Here is a 24,468-nt window from a genome sequence, read left to right on the forward strand (position 1 = left end):
ATAGATAGATAGATAGATAGATAGATAGATAGATAGATAGATAGATAAGATAAGATAAGATAAGATAAGATAAGATAGATAGAAATTAAAATTATGCAACTTTTTTATGAGAAGTAAAATTACTTGACCTTCCACTAGCAAAATGTTGTGGGGGATATTATTTTTAGGATACAGAATCACTACCCATACTCTCATTGCCCTAAAAGCAAGTATTTTAGATACTCTCAGTTCAGTGCTTCCCTGTCTGGAAATCAAATCTTTTTGACCTTTTTCACACTACTTTTTCCCTTATACACAAAGAAAATAATTTAGACATGTCAAATGCTGATTCACTCTCAATATTATTATTTCAAGTTCCTAATAACAACCAAAGAGCTGTGTGCAAGTAGATAAACCATGCCATCATTGTATATTCAATGATATTTATTGATGTTCTAGCCAGAGATAATGATGGTGGCTATTATGTATCTAAATTTATGAAGATACCTGTCTTGTTTAATGAATTATTCTATTTCAGAAAGGATTTTCTTTGACAGTAGAACTCTACCTACTCCCTAACCTTCCAGCATGAACCCTAAGTTATACCATCACCCACACCACAGACTGCTGCATCTACCACACATGTGTATAAACCAAAGCCACACCACCACCACCATAAATTGCTACTACAATTACTGCCATCAAATGCTGAAGTTGAGATGATGCAAAGCCAAGTTTGCTCAGTGCTCAATATGAAAAGAACCAAAACATTGCCAATACAATTAGAATTTTAAAGTCCTGTTAGTTCTACCAACTCACAGTAAGAATTAGTACTTCTTTACATACACTCCCACCCTGATTCCTTTGCAGATGAGGAGGGTCTATAGTTTTGTTTTAGATTAATTGATAAGTTTTACTGATTATTTTTTTTTCTTTTTCCTCTTTTCTTTTAAATTATTTTATAAGGGATGATTCTCTGGGAGGAGGAGGTGGAGGAGGATCCAGGAAAAATCCATTCAGGCAAAAACAAAGGATTATATGAATCTATTTTAATAGGATTAGCATTTCTCACCTCCTCTATAATTCATGATTAACATCCACCTTTCCTACTTAAAATGTCCTACTGCCTCTTTCATTTTTCTTTATCAACCTAGAATCAGGTTCTCTCTTCCTAAACCTTCATCCATTTCCACCTCAGCTCTGCCCCTTGTCAAGACTCATCTCCTAATTGTCTTTCTCTTCACTAGGCACCTTCATTGCTCTCTGGGGTATCCCTGTTCTACTATCTGCAAATAGCATCATATGTTTCAGGACTTCTCATAATCTAGTCTCTAGTAATAAGATTTACAGACTAGTCCAAAGCTGTCAGAAATGGCTCTTCAACATAGGGAAGAAGAGTATATCCAATGGCTTTTTATTCCTCACTGCTTAAAATTCAGGGGCCTACACAATCTGATACAATCCTATCTTTTCAGCCTTTGTGATCTCTGCATGTCAGGACTACTTTTGTTCTATGAAAACACCTTGCTTTTTAAGTATGCGTGCCTTTTTTCAAATTGGTCCCCATTCCTAGAATGGTGTTTTTTTTCTCTTGGAGATATTTTAAATTCCTAACCATCATTGAAGTCCAACTCAAATGTCACGTTCTCAAAAAATTCCTACTTCTTGCCTAATGACACTGACCTTCAGACTCCCCAACCCAGCTGAACATCTCACAAAACTCTTTGTTCTGTACTTCTCAAGTGTACTTAACATGTGGTATCACATGCTATTTCCATCTTCCTAGGGATAGGGATGATCAGTTAAGTGGGTAGAATGCTGGACCTGGAATCAGAAAGACTTCACGTTCAAATATTAGCTATGTGACCCTGGGCAAGTTACTTAACCCTATTTGCTTCAGTTTCCTAATCTATGAAATGAACTGAAGAAAAAAAATGGCAAACCTTTCCAGCATCTTTGCCCAGAAAATCCCAAGCTCACAAAAAGTTGGACATGACTGAAAAATGACTAAACAACAACATAGGGACAGGGATCGTGTCAGTCAGTCAACAAGCATTTATTAAGCACTTTTTATATTCCAGGCATTAAACTAAATGCTAGGTGTACAAAGAAATGGGGGGAAGGGGCAATGAGAAAATGATCCCTGCCCTCTAAGATCTCATATTTTAATGGAGTATAAAAACATGGATATAACTTGGTACATACAAGAAACATATAGAGCAGATAGAAGGTAAAATCAGAGGGAAAAAGTGGGTTTGGATGAGATAAAGACTAAGAAAAGCAAAAGGTGATATTTCAGCTGAGTCTTGAAATAAAGGGTGTTGGAGTGTGGGGAATAGCATCTCAGACAGGAGACCAGTAAGTGAGATGAAAGATGGAGTATAATGTTCAAGGAACAAGAAGGAGGCCAGTGAGTTTGAATCATAGAACACATAGAGAGGAATAAAAGGGAAAAAATGGAAAGATAGGAATGACCAAAGTAGTGAAAAACTTTAAATGCCAAACAGTTGCCTTTAGAGTCAAACTTTGTATTTGTCCTAGAACCTAGAACTATGTTGCACAGTTTTCTATAAACAGTAAATGCATAATAATCTTTTTAAAAATTTAATAGCATAGTATCCCTGATATTTTCTGAGTCAGAAATAGCATTCCAATTTCTTATTTTATTTTCTTACTTTCATTTATTTAACAATATTTCCAGAGAAGCCCAAAGCATTGTGGTAATCACAGCAAATGAAAAAAAAATGAATGAAACATGTTAATTGTTGCTTATATTCTGCTCAAGCCTTTCCTACTTCACCTTTGCATTCTAATTTATATTATAATTATTTGCATACATCTTAAAATAACTTCTAGACCATAGTTGTCAGGAAGTAGGGAGTATTACATTTTTTTATTACACCAGATATCTAGAAAAAATGTCTTAGGAACTATCTATGTCCACAAAATAAATACCTATCAAATTAATAAATTTTAAATTGCTATAGGAGATGCAAATAGAATTCAGAAGACATGGGTCTAAAGACCATAACAATAATTAACTAAGTGACTTTGGGTAGCTCATTCATTTATCCTTTCTGGATCACAACTTTGTCATTTAAAAATAATTTCACTAGGTTTAAAATTCTAAAAATCTAATAGCATCTGACAAATAAAAATAAACAAATAAAATGCATGTATTTAATCACTAAAAACCTTTGTGTGGATGAAAAGGAAACATGTTTCTTCTTCACCAATATAAATACAACATATCATTTGAAAAAATATACATCAGTATGAATAGCTCATTTGAAATTATAGTCTAACTAATTAATATATCATTCTTTAAATTGCATAGTAGGATCCCGACAGGGTATAGTTACATGTTAATGTTATGACCCATTAGAGAGGTTTATTGCTAATATACAATGGCTCAATTTATTTTTGAATTTTCATTTCATATTAATAAAAGAAAGCAATTTAAATTCATAGATTTCAATAGTTTATGAATGGCCAGTAAGGATTTATAAATGTATTTTACTAGCATATACATTGAAAGAGAGGCACTTGAAGAGCACCTTTCCCCAGGCCCATCAAAAGTATACAATGATTTATGTAATTAACTAACATTTCATCTTCATAAACAAGAAATGCTGCTTATCCCTAAAGACACAGAAAGTAAGGTAGCAAGACATTCAAGAAGGTAGATAAAACCAAACTACAAATTACAACAAAACAAAACAAAAAAAACCTTCTTTAGCTAATCCCAAACAAATAATAAAAGAGATTTAACAGTTTTCTGTTTGGAAATTGTAGAGACACAGGTGGCAAATTGGAACATTCATTTTAGTTTTTGTGCTTGTTCTAGCTGTTCTGAGTGAGAAACAGGCTGTGAATTCTCTTTCCCTCAGTAAAAAGCAACATAAAGATAGATCTTGAGCAATTTCCCAAAATAACATTACAAGAGATATCCAGGCTGGATTAGCTCCAGCCCTTTTGTGTTCTTGGGGGAGGGGGAGTACACTGCAAGATTTTGACTACTGGCACTTCACTGTATGCTTCCAGATGTACAAATGTTGCTTTCTACCAGCTGCACTTTTTTTCTTAAAAAATACAAAAGCCTGATTCTTGTAAAGTAACCACAGTGATCAAAGCAAGGCAGGGATGGGGAGGGGGGAGAGTTAAGGGAAGCGGGAGAGGACAGAAGTGAAATGTGGGGTCCATTATTATGGCAAAACCAAGTCGACATCTAAAGTGCAGAATTTAAGATCTCTTCTGTCGTTATACATTTCAATGTGGCTTTTTCCTTCAATATAGCAGAAAACATTATATAGAATAAAATAATGGAGTAATGCAGTGTAATACAAAACCGCCTTTTCATGGAGGGGCAATAAAAATCCAGCTTAGAAATTGGCAAGATATTGTTTGAATATTTAATTCTTTTCCTCAAAAGGTTGATTTTATTCAATAATGGTGAATTTGTAATTATTATATCAGAAAGAAGAAATGCTGTGAATAATCCTGCACTAGATATTTGTTTTTATTATCATTCTGAATTTAAACAAAATTATTTAAGATAAGCACTTTTTTTTTTTTTTGCTTTTTGGAAGGGGGAAGGCAGGGCAATTGGGGTTAAGTAACTTGTCCAAGGTCACGTGGCTAGTAAGTGTTAAGTGTCTGAGGCTGAATTTGAATTCAGGTCCTCCTGACTCCAGGGTCAGTGCTCTATTCACTGAGCCACCTAGCTGCCCCTGAAGATGAGCATTTCACATAAGTGATTTCTTTTTTTTTTTTAAGCAATTGGGGTTAAGTAACTTGCTCAAGGTTACAAGGCTAGTTTGTGTGTGTGTGTGTGTGTGTGTGTGTGTGTGTGTGTGTGTGTGTGTGTGTGTGTGTGTGTGTTAAGTATCTGAGGCCGAATCAATCCCTCTCAGGTCCTCCCAACTCTGGGGCCGGCGCTCTTACTCACTGCGCCACCTAGCCACCCCTGTATAAGTGATTTCTTAAAAGTTATTTGGATTTATTTTTTTCTTGTTTTGAAATAGGAATTTGTTTGATATTCTTTTGGGCATTAACTTTAAACAAAAACACGGATGGACAAACAGTGGGAAGACCAACCTGCAGGGGATGTCTTCCCCTTCTATTTCTTTGTCCTTTGCTCCATCCCTTGCCAGGGACCTCAGAAGCAATCCCAGGTGCTTAAAGGGCTTTGATAAGAAAAGAGTCACCAACTATATTTCTTCCACAGAGATGAAGGATCACCAAGCCTTACCATATCTGCCTCTATAATGTGAAGATCCCTCACACTATTATAAAACCTATTTATGAACCTGAAGATTCAAGGACCTTGACATTCACCCTGCATTGCTTCTAAAGGACTCTAAGATTTTCTATATGCCCTGCAGCTGAAATTTCTCTTATATGTTGTTTGAAAACAGGAAATATCTCCCTTTTTCTGTATCCATTCATAGCACTTTGAACATATTAAATACTTAGTGTTTTTGCTTTCATTCATTCATGAAGTCACACTATGAGAGAAACAGAAAAAGAGACAGAGAGAGAGAGATTGAAGGATCTTTCCTGACCCTATTTGACTTGCTCCTACTTTACATACCTATTATATATACATACATACATATGTATTATATATACATGTATATATAATACATATATATTGATGTAGGATAAGATGGTATCCTTGGAAGAAGCGATATCTCATAGGTGATGAAGTAAGTGCATATTTGAAAATAATTGTTCTGATGAATCTAATTAGAGTGCCACAAATTTTTATTGTTATTTTTTGTTTTTGTTTTGCTATACTCCTCTTATAAAATGGTTATCTCAGTCTTCTCTTCCTTCACATGGGTTAGGTGTACTGCTTGAATCTATGGCAAAGATAAGAAGTCTGCAGGTAGAAGTTCCTCTCTCAGGTTAACTCAAAACCAGCTTATTTGGGCTGCTTTCCTTGATTTATTCTTTGGCTCTTAATTTCCCTGACAAAATTAGATCACTACTCTTGACATCAGGGGACCTGGATTTTCTTCCTTCCATACTATTTCACTATGTGGCCTTGCACCAGCCGTTTTTACCTCTGTAGACCTCAGTTTCTTTATCTATGACATGAGATAGTTGGGTCAAATCAGGACTCTTAAATTCAAATGTTCCTACTCTACCACTATCCAAATCTTTTATTTTATCATAAAAATATGTTCTTATGATTACATTTCACTTTTAAACAAAAGTTTGAATTACCTAACTTGAAGAACTTTAGTTTTGAGAACTTTGGAGCAGATTATCTCTAAGGTCTTCTTTAGATCTAAAATCTATGATTCTGAATGTTTTAAACTAAAAGGAATTCTTTTTGAATTTCAACTAAAAGTTGAAATAAGATTTGCTATGGAAAAGTTATTCATAATCACTTTTTTTTTTGCCTTTTTGGAGGGCAATTCGTGTTAAATAACTTGCCCAAGGTTACATGGCTAGTTTTTTTGTGTGTGTGTGGGTGTTAAGTGTCTGAGGCCAGAACCAAACTTGGGTCCTCCTGACTCCGGGGCTGGCACTTTACTCACTGCGCCACCTAGCCACCCCTCATAATCACTTTTTGAATGAAAATTAATGAAATTCAATGAATGTAAATTAATATGTAAATCTTATGTAAGTCTAAATAGAATTTAGTTTGAGAACTACAAGAAATCTGAAACTCATAAACACTCATAAACTCTGATGCTAATTCTAGCGTATATGACCTAGTCAAATCCAGTTCTATTTCTCTCAAATTGAGGATGAATCAAATTGTCCAACTTTTCCTAATTTCCTTTACTAGTAGAAATGATATTTTCATAATCTCATATTCAGAGGAAATATCAAGAAATGAGTATTAATCAAGGTAATATTTGGAGTCTCTGTACAAAGCAACTGAATTTTTGGAGATAGTGATGTGATACACATAGTTGACAAAGAATTTGATGTAGTCAGGCAACAGTCAGAGTATTCTGAATGAGGAAGCCAGTAATACTATTCTATTGTGCCCTGGGTAGTTCACATGTGGGGTATTGTGTTCAGTTCTGAATGTGATACTTTATGAAGCACTTTGACAAACTGAAGAATACACAGAGGAAGCCAACTAAAATGATAAAGTGCCCAAGTTCATGGCATATGAAGACAAATACAAAGAATGAGAGATGCTTTAACATGGAGACAGGGGAGAATGAGATAATCAGGTTGTTGTGTTTGTCCTTCATTTTCAAAGAGGACCATGGCATCAGAGAAATAATGACACGACTTGCAGTTGATTTCGATTTGAGTGAGGAAGAGCTGTGCAAGGTCACCAGTCTCACTTTCTCCTCCAGAGTCATCTGGATCCAGTGACCAGATATTCATCAGGATAATTGGAGATGACCCAATATGCAATGGGAGACGCTGGCCTTTTTAGGCTAAGGTCTTTTCAGGGACTCACTTAGAGTGAGGAAACACTCATTCAGTGAATAAACCTCTTTAAGAAGTGAGGGATTTAGGGGTGGGTAGGTGACGCAGTGAACAGAGCACCAGCCCTGGAGTCAGGAGGACCTGAGTTCAAATCTGGCCTCAGATACTTAACATACTTACTAGCTGTGTGACTTTGGGCAAGTCACTTAACCCCAATTGCCCTCCAAAAAGCAAAAAAAAAAAAAGACATGAGGGATTTCATATAAAAAAGCCATTAAATTTTCTCTGCTTAGCCCCATGGAATATAGCTAGGACTGAGGGGGAGATGTTATAGAGAAGATCTAGGCTTGATATTAAAAAAGAATTCTTCATTAGTAGAACTCTTCACAAGTATAATTGGCTGCCTCAGAAAGTAATGAATTCGGGGCGGCCAGGTAGCACAGCAAGTAAGAGCACTGGCCCCAGAATCAGGATGACCTGGAATTGAATCTGGGTTCATACACTTAGCACCCACCCAGAAACACCTGACCATGTAACCTTGAGCAAGTTACTTAACCCCAATTGCTTTAAAAAAAAAGTAATGAATTCTCCCTAAATATACATTTTTATATAAATATAAATTTATATATAAATCATTAAACAAAGACCATTTTGGAAGGATGCTATAAAGGGTTTTCTTGTTCAAGCATAAACAGAATTAGATGGCCTTGGAGATCCCTTTGAGGTTCTATGATGTTGAGGTGGTACAAAGATTAGAAATGAATTCTATTGAAAATATGGTAATCATCTAGAGTGTTAGTAATGGAGCATCACTATGCAACAATTATTTAGGCTAAATATGGTATAGTTACGGTTATACATAAATACCAATTTAAAACTAGTGTTGGAGTCATTCTGTTTACCAATGTTTTCACAATTTTAGCCATAGCTTTAAAAAATTCATACCATGGTCAATTCAATGGTAAAGTTATAAACCAAATTACAAGGACTATGTGATGAATTTTAACACAGCATTGAGAATATTAGGGCAGTTAGCTTTGTTGTTGTTGTTTCTGACAGGCTCTTTTCTGCAATTAGGAAAAATACATTAACAGAGCTTGAAATGATAGTAGAGTTTGAAGGTATCAAAGAGGCCATCTCATTTAGCCCAGTGTGTAAAAAAAAAAGAGAAGAAAAAAGGAAAGAAAAGAAAAACCACCTAGTTTTTGGTCCTATATAATTTGTCCAAGGTACCATGCTTTGTAGTTGGGATCAATTTTTAAATCCATGTAAATAAATGATGGAATTTGTGCAAGTCCTCAACTTAACAGGCTCATATTTTTTCAAGAGCAAATAGCTTCTCTCTAATTACTTCTCAAGCCTTAGTACCAGTTTTGCAAGCTCTAATAACTACAAGCCACAATTCAGAGGAAGCAGATAGAGAGCTGTGCAACCTTCCCTTTTCTCTACCATTCTTTTACAAACATAGAATATGCCTTTAATTATCATTACAAAAGGAAAGTGGTTATGTATTTTTTATGTATATAGAAGAGGTCTCACAACAAAACATTGACAAGATGCTTCCTACCAAAAAAAAAAATTCTAAAATGAAAACAGAAAGCTGCAACCACCCAGAAACCTGTTGAATACCATTTACCTTTTCCTTTCATTAATGAAAAGAAGGATAAGTCAGAGTTGTACAAGTGAGGCAGTGACAGGTCTTCCTGGCTTGGGTCAAAAGCTAATCTAGACTTAAAACAGGTGTGACTTACATCATGAGAGGCAACTAAAAGAAGGGAAAGATCTCCCAAGCCCACTGTGGTTTTGAAACCTCTCTATCCCTTGATCGATGGCTTATATACATCTGTTGCCATCACATCAAGCAAGTAAGTTAATTGAAGTAGACAAGGCAGAAGATAAAAAAATTTGTTCCTCCTACCTGGATCAGTGACAAATCCTCAAGCTTCAACCTGAAGAGGTAATTTCTGCAAAATATAGAAATAGACAAAGACAATTACAACTTTTATTTTTAATTGATGTTTAAAGTAAGACCTATCAAAGCAAGGAGGGCAGTACATATCTTATCCTAATACTAAAAATGTACCAATTTGAGTTTCACTTTCCTTGTAACACAAACTGCAAGACAACAACTGATGCACAGCTCATGTACTTCTCAGTAACTGATGGCTAAGTCATGCTATGAATATAGAGTATACAAAAGGAGAATGAGGTCTTATACTTAGAGTAGGCATATAATTTTACAACTTGTCAAAAACTCTGTAATACTCCTCTATGGAGAGGTAGTCTTCTTTGTTCTAAATCATTAGTTCCTCTTTCTATAATTAGCCATTATTGCAACTTGGAACCTCTGGATTAAATAATTGTTGAAGCTCTACAATTTTTTGTCTTCTAAATAATCAGTCTTTCAAAGTGATCTCACATCTTAATGAGGGAGAAGCATGCAAACAACTATGTACATACAAAAAATATACTGGGTAAAAAATTGGATATAATTTCAGAAGAACACATTACTAGCATGAAGGGGGATGGGCAAAGACTTCAATAGTCACAAAACTGGACCAGTTCTTTTTTTTAAGCAATTGGGGTTAAGTAACTTGCCTAAGGTTACTCAACCAGTTATTTTGTGTAGGTGTTAAGTATCTGAGGCCAGAACCGATCCCAGGTCCTTCCGACTCAGAGGCCCTCCGGCACCGTACTCCCTTACTTACTTGCACCGTACTCCCTGCACCGTACCAGTTCTAATACAAACTACTTCCACATACACTTAATTTGGCATGGGGTTCTCTTACTGCCTGAAGCTGATGGAAACCATACCATTTGATGGCACTGCTACTTTATTTATTTATTTTCTTTACCCCATGGAAGTTTAGATGTCAGTGTCAGAAGACAGAAAAATCAGTCAACCCTAAATATTTAACAAGGAGTAATAGCAAAACATTCTTAAGTGTTTTCTTTTCTTTTCTTTTTGCTTTTGGGATGGGGAAGGCAGGGCAATTGGGGTTAAGTGACTTGCCCAAGGTCATATAGCTAATGTTAAGTTTCTGCAATCGGATTTGAATTGAGGACCTCCTGACTCCAGGTACAGTGCTCTATTCACTACGCCACCTAGCCACCCACTTAAGTATTTTCTTAAGATTTATAAAATGTTTTCCTCACAACAAACCTATGAGGCAAATAGTATAGTATTATCATCTTTTTCCAGATGAGAACGCTAAGGCTCGGTAAGTTTAAGAAGCTTTTACAAGGTTGTACAGCTTGCAACTGCCTATCATGATATATCAGCCATGTAATGGCAATTCCATAGTTAAATCTCTGCAGGAATAAATCCTTTTGTGATATTCTTTGGTTACAGGGGGACATAAGCATTTGGTGGGTTTGTTCTAGGTTAATTGTGTGAAAATGAAGAAAAAAACCTTCTACCCTTACTTCTCTACTGTGAATAGAGATAACTCTCTATAGAAATGTTCTATGATTATAGATTATAGAGCTGCTAATATGCATTGATAGAGGGAATTTCCTCACCCGAAGTTCTCTACACTAAAGAAATCACATGTCCAAATAGAAATAATAATTATTCACATGAACATAGTGCTATGCATGAAGAGCCTTCTTCACAAGAACCCTGGGAAATAGTACAATCCTATGTTATCCTCATGTTGTAGATGAAGAAAACAAAGAACAAAGAAACAAAAACAAATAATTAAGGGATTTGGGTTGTTTTTTGTTTTGTTTTGTTTTGTTTACATAGGGTCATATACCTAATGAATAGGAGAGGCAGAATTCCATATAGCACTACTGAATTTCTATTATACCATGTTATGAAGGAATAAGACTTAAGTCAGATTGATATTAGGAGGTGTCAGATAATACATATATAACAATTTAAACTTGGCTTTGGACTGGACTATATAGGTCTTTAAAAAAAAAAAACTCCCTACAGGGGTGTTAATTGCAACTCTTCGTTTCTTAGGTGATCTTATAGATAAGGAGTTTTTAACACTAGAAGTACCACATATGTTAATTGATAGCATTATTTTCCAAATACTGTACAGTCTTCTAAATACAATCACAGTCATAAAGCTATGTGACCCTGAGCAAGTCATTTAACCTTGTTTGCCTCAGTCCAGGTCTTCTTCCTCTACCTAGCTTTCCCCAGTTCTGGTCCTCAAATGTCCTCATTTTCTTCTCAGATGTAGTATTTACTGCCTGATCTAACTCATTCAACACCGCTTATGCCCATATTACATCCTTTTTTTTTTTTTTTTTGCTTTTTGGAGGGGGAAAGGTAGAGCAATTGGGGTTAGGTGACTTGCCCAAGGTCACACAGCTAGTTTTTGTGTTAAGTATCTCAGGCCAGATTTGAACTCAGGTCCTCCTGACTCCAGGGCTGGTACTCTATTCACTGTGCCACCTATTCACCCCCATTCTTCTTCTTTTTTGATGTTTGTCTTGTCTTCCTAGTTGTCTTTAAAAACTTAGACATGCATGTTTTTGCAACCCTATCTCATCCATGCAGCAATGATTAAGGGCCTAGTAGGGGGCACACTTGGCCTGGAGTCAGAAAGACCTGAGTTCAAATGAGGCCTCAGGCACTTACTAGCTATGTGACCCTAGGTAAGTCACTTAACCCTGTTTGCCTCAGTTTTCTCATCTGTAAAATGAGCTAGAGAAGGAAATTGAAAGCCACTCCATTATCTTTGCCAAGATCCAAATTGGGTACTGAAGAATCAGACACAACTGAAAAATAACTGAACAACATGTATAAGACATCGTGCCAAGTTCTGAGGTGTGTACAAGTATAAGTGAGAGAGGGTTCCTAGCTTCAAGAGCCCTACAACATAGTCAACATAGTCACATTCATATACAGACAAATGCAGCACAAATAAAAAATAAGTGCATCTGAAAAGTATTTATTAAACATGCCTTGAATTCTCTGCCTTTGTAACTTGGTTGACACAAAGTGCTTTCCTTAAAAATCAAGTCAAATCAACAAGTATTTATTAAGGGCTAATATGTGTTAACAACACTATTATGTATAAAATAAGTATTTTTTAGATAGGCATGCAATTCCATTGGTGTATGGAATGCTTGGTGAGGCAGCTCCTTCTACTTATGCATCTGCTGTATAACATGTAGCCTTAGAGAATTTTCTGGGGCACCAAGAAGGTTGACTTGCTCACAGCCACTTCTCCAAATGGGTTAGAAATAGGTATCACTACAAAGGAAAAAAAAACCGAGCCTGAGAGAGGTTATTACTTTCTGATAAAGTATTAATGACATTATAAGAAGGATGAGGTAGGTTATAATTGGGCAAGGATCATTACTATGAAAGCTTCTTCCTTCGGAAACAGAAAATGCTATGTTGGCTACAATGGAGTCCCCATTATCATACTCAACAGTGATGCAGTTTCACATTGTATTCAGTAGACTAATCAACTTATGAGAGTATAGTGAGTGATTATGTAAAAAAATAATAATAAAAAGAGCTATATTTGTTATAAGAGGCTCTGAGGCTTCTATGCTAGTATAGAGAAGATTCATGATATATTCAAAATGTGAAAAACTTGAGAGTTTATTTTTATTCAGTCAGACAGTATGTAGGAGGCAAGATTTCCAATATAAACATTTATATAAAAGTCAAAGAATGAACCAATCCCTCTGGGGAAGAATGAAGGCATAACACAGAGACCAATACTCTGGAGAAGACTGCTTTCCTTTGAGAATGACCTGCTGACTAGCACCTACAGAGAAACAAAGAACATGATCATGCATGCCAAGATAGGGGTAGTAAACCTATAGCCCTGGTGACCTCTATGACAGAGAAGACAAGAGCCAGAAGCACTCTCTGCACTCTTGACTTCTGAAACTAGAAGCAGACAATGGAGAGTCAGCATCATTGCAACTGTACTGAATCAACATTCTAACTCGCTTGGAGGTTAGACTAGTCTCTCTATCCTCTACCTTGGTCCCACTGATTTCTGCCTCCTTCAGAATCCTTGTTCTGCAGTTATTCCCTCTCTCTTTTGAATCTTCAGTTCTCTTCTTCTACTGGTACCTCCACACAAGCATAAAACTGTTCAAGGTTAACTTAATATTAAAAAGCCATCCCTTGACACTAATCTAGAAAGAGATTCATAGCTAATCTAATCTAGTTCTTTCATTCTTACCAAAATAAAACTGAAGTTCATTGGGGTTGAATGACTTGCCCAAGGTCACATGTACAAAAAAATCACAAAACCAGACTGTGAGATCATTTCTTTTAGCTCCAAAGTCAGTGTCTTCCTTTCACTACATTCATCCAGTTCCATTCTTGTTCCCATTCGTTCCAAACATCTATTAAAAGCTGTTCATATCCAAACCTCCCCTTTCTCACTACCCACTCTATTCAACTCTGGTCTGTCTTCTACCCTTATATTATATTGAAATTGTTCTCTCAAAAGTCACTAAAGATCAGTGGCTTCTTTCAGTCTTTTCTCCTCCTTTTACACTAAGCAATATCTGCCACTATCGGCCATTCTTTTCTGAGATACTCCATTCTCCTAATTCTCCTTCTAAACCACTTTTGGGGTTTTTTTCTTAACTATTCCTTCTCAATCTGTAAACTCTTATCCTCTTTTTGAACTTATGAAGCTAAATACTGTAATGGGAATGTAAATTTTTAAGATCTTCCCTGCCCCTAGGCTAAAGTGCACCTGGAGCCTGGGGTGGGAGGCTTGTTTTTCAGTAGATACTTTTTGATTGGCCAGTGGATCCAGAAGGTTGTTACATTCTCTGAGCCAGGAGAAGGCTATATAAACCCTGATGCGTAGCTTTGTTTTGGGGCTCACTTTGAGAAGTGTTCTGTAATTTGATCAGATGAAACTCTGGGAAGCCATTGTTGAGAGTCCCCTGGCTTTGAAAACCCAGATGTTGATTTGGTATGGATGTAATGGTTGGACATTTTGGAAACTGTCCACTTGATCTGTTTCTCTATCTTGATAATTCTGTCTGTATATTCTGAAGTTCGGGGTGCTGACCTTTTTCCCATGAACTAGGTAAATGATACATATGTTTGACTAATTAAAGTAAGCTTGTTAACCCATTCTGAGTTGCTTTCCTTTATCAAAGCAGATCCAAGAACCTGTTTTGGCAGCCACCCTGAGGACGTTTGGGGTGCTTGCTGATACAAATACTAAGGTTCTGACTTTAGCCCTCTTCTTTCTAAAATTTCTGTTTGGCAAACCCTTTCTTTCCCACTGTTTCAACTATCACTTCCTAGATGACTCCTAATTCTTTATCTCCACATCTAGTGTCTTCTTTGAACCCATAATGTATTTCCAAATGCCTATAAAATATTTTTCAAAATATCTGAAACTAAGCTTATTCTATTTAATCTCCATCCACCCAAACAAAGCCTACCTCTTTATAACTTACCTATTCTTCATGTACCCAGATCTAGGACATTACTCCTGATCTTCCAAGTTCATAATACCCTTTCCCCAGTGAGACTTTAAACAGCACTTTGTACCTTTCTTATGTATTTACTCTGTAAGTTTAACAGAGTAATCCTTTATAGTATTTTAACTCTCTATTAGGTCTTAAACTACATAGAGAAAGGGACTATATCTAATCTGATCTTTGTAATTCCACCTAGGCCAATCATAGTGCACTAAATACCAAAGGTCCTTAATAAATGTCTGCTTTTTAAATACTTAAATGGCCAACTTCACATAGCTATTAAGTGGTAGTGCTGGGACTTCAGGCTAAGCTTCTTGCCTCCTACACCAAAGACCACTCTGCTCCACCATGCTGACTCCCAAAATCATCAATAAGTATTTTATTCTCAAATGATGCCCCATACAAAGAAAACCTGGGCTCAAGCCGCACCTCTGGCAAATACTAGCTGTGTAACCATGAACAAGTCACTTAATTGTTTGGTATCCCAGGTAGCTCTCTTTATAGTCTATCGACTACAAAGCACAGAGGAACTGCAAATTTAGCAACAAAAAGACTTTACATACATTGATAAAATCACAAGTAATCAAAAAGAATACTTTATTAATATGTGTATCCATTTTGTTTTCATATGTATCTCCAAATTATTTTAATGTCTTTTGGATATCATATTGTAAATTCCAAAAGTGCTAGGCATTACCTATTTAAATTGATTAAACTGTCCGATATAGTTCAGTGTGAATGTGGATATCCAATGCATTTATCATGGACATTACAATTTAACTATAGTCAGTCTATGTCTTTCTATATTCAGGTTACAACCAAATACCAGGCAACATTTTACTTTGGGAATTTCTTACCTATTTTGCAACAAGAGAGAACTGAAATCCCATTAGACAATTTGATCCATCACAGTTTAGGTCTATGACCTGTAGAAGCTAAAGGTTACAAAAAGAAAGAAACCTGTCTAACAGGAATAAAAAATTGATATTCCCAGATGTTGGGTCACTCACACAAACTAAAGTAAGATCTATGGTCCTTCTGAAAGAAGCCGGTCTCTAGAGGAATACAAAAGAGGCAACCACTTTATCTTTCAATTGTGAGAAGCAGAGAAGAGGAAAAACAATATATATGAGGTACCCTAGAGAGGCCAAGGACCTTTCACAGCATGAGAAAATAATTCCATTGGATCAAATCCAACTAAGGATTCTAACTGCACAACTCATTGAGGGTTGGTCTACTATCAAATAATGCTGCTCTTTTGAAGAGATAAAAGTACTAAAATGTTTTCATTGATCTTCATAGCTCCCTAAGATATAAATAGGTAGTAATAATGTGCATCACCAGTTTTCATAGAGCAAAAAACCTAGGCAATAATATGAAAGAATTAGGTCAGTTTCTCCCAAGTAGATAGAGAGCTGGGAAGAGCTACACTTCCTCAAATTTCTCCTTTAATTTAAGAAGTGCAGAGATGAGATTTTAGAGAACTTAGGACAGATTCACTTTCTAGCTGTAAGAAGAAAAAAAAATGTGAGTTTAAAACTTCTGTGGAGAGTGATTTATGATGAAATTAATCTATCTCAAATCAACATGTTATATGACAAATTCATATATGTGATACTAAGAGTATACTTTGAAAATAAAAACTCTCTTAAGCATTTGGACTCAATAGTCTGGGACATGAACCACTAAACCATCAACATTACCCATACTGAAAACTGTAATCCTATTCATGATTCTTATTAGCTCCCTGAGTGGATTTCCATCCTTTTTACTTTCTAGTTTACTAAATTCAGGAAAAGTTTATTCATCCTTTATGTAGCATTCCTTTCCCCACAATGAACTATTAGTAGCAAATGATAACATAAAGCAATATATTGCCTTATATTATTAGATTATAAATAAAGTTCTCAATAGATCAAGTCAATTTATGTCTTATTTTAAGGCAATGAAAAAGCCTAGATAAGAGAAGGGGTTCAGTATTGTAAGAAATTTAACCAAACAATTCATTTTACATGCAGGTACTAGTTTAACTTCCAGTTCCATTAATTTTAAGTGGATAGAGGTATTTTTTAAGTATGGTTTTCTTTTTTTTATTTCAAATTAATTCAAAGAAACATGCGAATGTACTTAGAACAAAATGTTAAATAAAAAAATTCCCCATAAATTTGTAATTAGGTGATCCATATTTGCTTGTTTATTTCTAATTGATGTGTAGCAGTCAAGAAAAAAAGCATACAGGAATTTTCCAGTAACGAAATATGGAGTCATCTGTAAAGCCAAGCATGAGTAGCTTTCCAGAAGATGGCTACTGTGAACAGCTTTCAAGTTTCTGATTACATAGTACAGTGAACACTCTATTATTCAGTAACAAATCAGAGCAAAATATTCACAGAAAATCAAGGTACAACATTCACAATGTTACAACTTAATTTTATCACTAAAATGGCCACATAGTTTTCAACAAAGTGGTCACATAGTTTTGAACAAGGTACAAACATTTAGTCAATCAATCACTTAGTAAATCAATCATTCAATCATAAAGTACTAAAGGTCAAAATCCTCCACATGTGGGGCACACCAAGTTACAAATCAGTCACTATTCAGTCATCAGTCACAATTCAATCATCAGTCACTACTCAGCACCTTCTTAAGAGGTAGTGGGAAATACACAAGCCATCCACCCCTAGGTCACTAGTAAATTATAATTTCAGTCACTACAGAGTACCTATGGAAAGGTCTTTTCATCTTGATTCAGGGCAGGCTTTCAGTTCCCATGGCTCCTCTTCCATGGTCCCAGCTTCCATCTGAATCTAACCAACTGCCACCTGAGTTCAAAGGCAAACAGCTCCCAGTTCTTTGTCCAGCTCTCCATGCAGTTCCTGCTCCACATTGGAGCTCACAATGTCCAGTTCATCTCAAATCCTTCACAGTCTCTGTTCCTAGGAAGAAAAGGCTTAACAAAGCCACAAACAAACTACTGACACCACAGTCATGCTTCCTCTGGCAGCTCCTCAGCAGCTCTGGCTGGCCCTCAGAAGTCTTCAGCAGAAGTTTCAGCTGGTTCCCAGAATCAAAATCACTTCATCCAGGTTCCCAAAATAAAAATCATTCTCTCCAACCTGGGCTTCTCTTCCTCAGCCTCGAGAACCTGGCTCCAAGAAGATATGAAATTCCAGCTAGGGCTTCTCCTTATATACCTATTAGCTCCTCCCTGTTCTGCCCCTTCCTGTTACATCAGCAACTTCCTGTTATGTCAGCAACAGGGGTTAATACCTTTTGTTTCTTAACAGAGACTTAATCTAATTAATTTCGGACTAGTTGATAAGTACCTGTTAGTTTTGGCAATACAAAAGGATCAAATTACATTACTATTACATCCTCACAGCCTATAAAGATATCCATTATATTATTAAATGATTTTTTAAATAATGATTACTGGAGCTTTTAATTTGTTTTTTTTTTTAAATTCTGACAAAGTTCAATAATGAAACAAATTAAACATCCCATATATGCATGGAATTAAATAAGAAATTAAATTATGGTAATCTTTTATCATTGAGATAAAAACTAACTGAAAGTCACTACTCAGCAAAAGTGCAAGTCTCAGTGTGCCCCCAGACTGACTTTGATCTCCTGCCTGGCCTTCTCAACCCTTCCACTTAACATTTGATATAAATATGCACCTCCCTTACACAAATAGGAGCACATGGGCATAATATAGGGTTACAAACTAGGTAATATTGGTTTTTTATTAGTAGTTAAAAATTTAGGCCAGAGAGTAAGATTTGATGCCCTTCTTAAAAATATGGCATTATTAGTAAAACACATTACTAGATATCTCTTAGGAGACTTTTTTCATAGCATAAAATTAAATTAAAAAAGCCAAATTTAAATATTTGAGTAACTTTAAAGGTGTCAAAACTCTTGAAAATGCATGACTCTTCAAAAGTCTTATAGAAAACTATTCAAAAATACAATCTTGTGCAAATAAGGATAAAAATAGCAGCTTTTTTACAATGCTTTCATGAGAGTCAAATGAGATAACATTTGTTACATAAAGTACAGTACTTTATGAAGCTCAAAATGATCTATGAGTTCTAGTTATTATTAAAACAAAGTGTCAGACCTTTATTAGAGTCTTGATAAATGTTTCTTGACTGACTGACAAATAAAGGTATGCACAGATTTACCATGCTGAGAGAGAAAGGTTTAAGGGATTTAGGAAGGAATTTGATAAGAGAAAGAGAATTCTTTATGTTTTATAGTCTGAGGTATAGAGTATGTACCACACAACATATCACAATTCTGGTGCTTGATTTAGAGTTCTGACCAATGTTTTAATTATGACTCTATCTGGTGATAGATAGACCTCTCCTCATAGTTGCACAGAGGTTGTCTCATAGCCTTTTCTTCTCCAGTTCCATGAATCTATATGCATCTAATTAGAAATGAAGATCCTTTTCCTGGATGGCTCTCCACAGTCTGAAGCTTATTGAACTCTGTTTTTAAAGGGTTACTCAGGGATGAGTCCTTGTTTGTCCAATGATATTTCTTGTTTCTGACTAAATCAAAGCAAGGTGTTTGCATTTCCATAAAAGGATCATCAAGTGCTAATTCCCTATCACATCTGATATTATATCCTATGACTATATCAACTGAGATGGAGAGACATTGAAAAATCAAATCTCATCTAATTTGTACTCTATCCTTACTTAAATGTTTGCTATCCAAAGCAAATCAAAGCAAAATTTTGGTCCAAGTCTACCAATCTGAAAATTAATCTTGTTTAACAAGTATATAGGTTTACCATAGCTGGAAAGCCTTCTGAATTCACAGATACACAATCATAATAAGCAGAAATCATTTTACAAAACTCTCAAAGACTGTCTGTCTTGGTGCTTTCAAAGTTTTGGTCTTTTCCTCAATACAAAGATAACAAAGAAAAGAAAATCAGAATGTCAATGTATACAATTATAAAATAGGTTTTAGTAAATAAACATTCAATGTTATAGAAGATATACCAAAAATCAGATTTGACTTGTAATGGAAAACACATCAGAAAACTATCCACTTATAGCATTTTTTTAAAAAAGAGAGAAAAATAGGGGCAGTAGGTGACACAGTGAATACAGTACTGGCCCTGGACTCAGGAACTAAGTTCAAATCCAACTCAGACACTTAAAACTTACTGGCTGTGTGTCCTTGGGCAAGTCACTTAACCCCAATTGCTCTGCCTTACCCTCTCCAAAAAAAGAGGGAAATACTAAGTTTTTTTTTCTAGTGGATCCCTGCAATGTTAAGGTATCCAAGATGGAAAAAGTTATCCAGATGGAAAATCTCTTCATTGTGTACCACCAAATACATATAAGTCCCATATATATCCTCAACAAACTCCTCCAACTAATGTAACATCCCCTCTGATCTCCTCTTCCAATTTCTACTCCCACTAGTATATTAGTTTCCCCATAGGGAAGCCACTACATCTGATTCTAGCATATACCCTATGGACCAGGATACTAGATGTCACCAACAGGATTATTGACAATACTTTCATCTATACAATTGCCTTCTTCTTTATGCAGCAAATATCCATTGGATATTTGATTTCTTTCTTTCTTTTCTCTTAGTTATTATAATTGTTTTTTCATTATAATAAGATAACTAAAATATTCATAATCTTTAAATTATGCTTTCATATCATTTTCCTGGGATGTGCAAAGCTGACTTTTACATTATTCCGCTATGGAACAATTCTTTTTTTTTTTCCTGGCTTGTATGTAGGACAATAGATGTCTGAAATTTACCTATGTATCTTCTATGATACTTCTAAAATTCTGATAGGTTGGAATTGGGGTACACTGAGGAAAAAGCCAGCCATAGGATTTGAAATTCATTTCTCTTTCCATTTTAAATAGGGAGGTAGTAATTGATCATAAGTACATAGTATCGACTCAGCTCTTGGAGAGATGGTATAGAGCCTAGGCCACTTAGAATAAAAAAGGCAGATTGTTCTCATTCTTTCTGTAACATTAACTCTCACAAACTTTGGGTGGAAATAGAGATATACACACATATGCACAGATAAGATTCTGCAAAGCTTGGCAAATAGAAGACTATTCATGAACCAAGGAAGACAAGTTCAAGTGCAATCTCTTATACAAACTAGTCCTGTGACCCTGGAAAAGTCACTTAATCTCCCAATGCCCCAGTTAACTTATTAAGACTATAAATTGCAAAACCAATGCTGATCTTCATTAGCAGAGGACATTTTCTCACAGGGAGTTCTCTATAAAAATAAAATCATAGGTCTGCTCCAACTATATGCACATACATATACATGTGTGTGCATGCACATTTGTTTATACATGTTTGTTCATATATAGTCACATATGTACATATATGCATACATACACATATTTGAGAGTGTAGAAGGGGGGAAGAGTTGTAATTTTATCAGCATGAGGAGCTGATAAATGGGAACTATCTAGACAATGGAAACTATCTCTACTGACACAGATTGACAATTCATCTTTAACTTATTCTTATTGAGGTGTCTGGGTCACTGAGAAAAGTGACTTACTCATTGGGGCACATAGTATATAGCATGTTAATAAATCCTTTTTGATGAATGTTGCAAAATCAATATGTCAGAGGTAAGACATCCCTCTATCCATCCCACCACACTACCTCTGTCCAAAGATCATAAATCAAAGAAAGCATTCTAAATATATGACAAATGGAGATACAAAATGTTTCCCCAGAAGGTTTGAAACATGAAAGTCATTTGAAAAATCTATCAAGATAGTCAGCTCTCTAATATTATATCACACTACTTCTCCAAATACAAATTCATTAATTTTCTGTCTCTATATATCTCCTTTGTATGGTATGTGTCTTTGTCTCTGTCTACTTTGCTCTCTCTCTCTCTCTCTCTCTCTCTCTCTCTCTCTCTCTCTCTCTCTCTCTCTCTTTCCCTCTCTCTCTCTCTCTCACACACACACATACACACACATGCAATATACATATATTCTCACACACAGACATATGTCAATAAAATCTCATCTCATGCATATAAGCAAAGTGGTATATATGATCACCAATCCTCCTTTTCTCTTGTTGAACAACTCTTGCCCATCATTGTAGCTGTTCATTCTTTATTTCAAAAAAGGATCAGTGATATCAAGGGTAATGATTTGCTCATAAATTGGATTTAAGTGAGACAGAGTTGCACAAATATCTTCCCACAAATTCTTCACAAGGAATTCAATAATGTGTATAAGAATTCTTCTAAATTTCTTAACTCTCCTAGAACCAAGTTACCAAAGATATAAAGGGCTGTCCTTTGGTTATCTAACCTGATGTATTACTAAATCATCTTTTTGAAAAAGAGATTTTGTTTTATATATATGTTTTATATCTATATGTTTATATATGTATATATATGTTATATGTATGTTTTATATCTATATGTTTTTCTATAATTATCTTTGATCTTTATCTTCCATCTAATCTTTGTGAAATAATACAGGATTTCTAAGAAATCTTATTCAAAAAATGAAACTGGTTCTACTTTATCCTATTATAAAATTATTTCTCTATTACTAACAGTCTCCTATTAAGACACACCCTATATTAGTCAGATACATAGTCAGTTTAGATGGCAGTGCCCTCTGCCCTTTGTTTGGGTTTCTTTGTCACTGATGTAGTTGTATAGCGTTATGCCAAGAAATTGAACCAAGAGGAAATAGCACACATGATATGATCAGGATCCAAAAAGAAAGAGACTCAAGCACCAAAACATTAAAAAAAAGAAAAGAAAAGAAAAAGAAAATAACAAGTTTAGATACAGGTACATTTTCAAAAGTGGTTTGCATATGATAAACTTTTTAAGAATGAAGGAATTAAAGATAAACAAATAATATCCTGCTACATGCCATATGGTTGGTTTAGTTGGCTTTAAAATTCTTGATATGGAACAAATTTTCATTTCTGCTGTTCAGCATTTGATACTAAAAGTAATACTTAGACAGTTTTGTAAATGTACAGCTAACTTGTGTATGTTTTGCCAACTGCTCAATTCCTATATTTCATGGACACCAAATACTTATTGATATGAAAGTAAAATTCAATTTATCTACTTGACAATTTTAGTAATGACTACTTCAGCACTAAGTTAACCCTGGGATGATTTCCTCTATGTTCTATGGTTTCCTCTTTCAGCAACCATGAAACCCCCAAAGCACACAAATAATGAAATAAAAACCTCAACCTCCCTTCTAGCATCTGCAACTCTAATTCTAGGCAAATGCCTTATGTAAAAGGATAAGAAAATAATTTCTGAAGCATATTTAACTTTTTATTATTAATGACATTAAAAAGATCAATACTAAAACTCAAATCTGGGATTTAATACTGGTAATTCAACTGAAAATTATTTGTCATTTTCTTTTGTTAGGGTCCAAAGCTTTCCTCTTTAGGTTATTAAGTGAAAATTACACAGGGTGTATTTAAAACATTACTGATTACAGGTAATATAGGTAATTTGTACAAAACTGTGCCAGTTAATGATTCATCCATTATGGGACACAGTATTCTGTCTAGCATATCCCCTTCCAACAAATTGCCTAAGATCAAAAATAAATTCAATTTAAAATAAAGTACTTTATTATCCTTTATAAGTGTCATAGCTTATATGGTAAACTATCTATATATAAGTAATGAAGCTGATTTGTAGTAGTGACCTTACCAATAAATTCCTAAAGTAAAATACCAGAGTCCAAAAATTATCCTGTCTAAAAAGAAGTTAAATATTTTTACAATATTATAGAAAACAAGTGGGTGTCATATACCTAAAACTTGGGGATTTTTTTAATTGACAGAATATGTAACAAAATTTATCATTTCAAAACTTTGATCTAAATAAAATAACATAATCGTGTTTTCTATTTATACTTTTCAAAAGATTTCAAGTATTCTTCATTCCATAATTCATGAAATGGCAAATATATAATCAGTCAAGGAATATACCTAGCACTTCAAAGAGCCATAATCTATTCTGCTTTACTTTTGCTTAACTCTCTTTAGGTTTTGTCAATTCTGACAATTTTAAGAATGTGATATCATAAAGAAAGTGAAAATACACAGTGTTTATTGGTAATTGGACTAAGAATTGCAAAAGGGAGACCGGAGAGAAGGTTGCTACCAATAGGAGGATCCAGAAAGGTTTACTGGAAGCAATGACATTCAAGTTGAGCTAGATCATACAAAATACAATAAACAAATAGGAGGGAAAAATATTCTGAACACTGGAAGCAAAAGAATAGAGGTAGGAAAGAACAGTCATTATTTTGACAGCAGGGAGGAATATGGTTTGTTTGAAATTCTCTCTCTCTGTGTCTCTGTCTCTCTCTCTGTCTCTCTCTGTCTCTCTCTGTCTCTGTCTCTGTCTCTGTCTCTCTGTGTGTCTCTCTGTCTCTCTGTCTCTCTCTGTCTGTCTCTCTGTCTCTCTCTGTCTCTCTGTCTCTCTCTGTCTCTCTCTCTGTCTCTCTGTCTCTCTCTCTGTCTCTCTGTCTCTCTCTGTCTCTCTCTCTCTGTCTCTCTCTCTGTCTCTGTCTCTCTCTCTGTCTCTCTCTCTGTCTCTCTCTCTCT

At 35.2% G+C, this 24,468-nt stretch overlaps 1 protein-coding gene across 2 annotated transcripts in view; it reads right to left on the reverse strand.

Moving 5' to 3' along the window:
• The window catches only part of SEMA5A (semaphorin 5A), a 679,502-nt gene that overhangs the window by 403,265 nt on the left and 251,769 nt on the right, over positions 1–24,468 (reverse strand). For both annotated transcript variants that reach the window (XM_069077034.1, XM_069077023.1), the window contains one exon: positions 9,302–9,347. In XM_069077034.1, the coding sequence (XP_068933135.1) occupies positions 9,302–9,347 (46 nt within the window). The remainder of the gene's footprint in view (positions 1–9,301; positions 9,348–24,468) is intronic.

Source organism: Petaurus breviceps, unplaced genomic scaffold (assembly GCF_028583685.1).
Source record: "Petaurus breviceps papuanus isolate PSGF00001 unplaced genomic scaffold, PetGlider_PUasm1.0 151, whole genome shotgun sequence".
NCBI classification, from domain to species: Eukaryota; Metazoa; Chordata; class Mammalia; order Diprotodontia; family Petauridae; genus Petaurus; species Petaurus breviceps.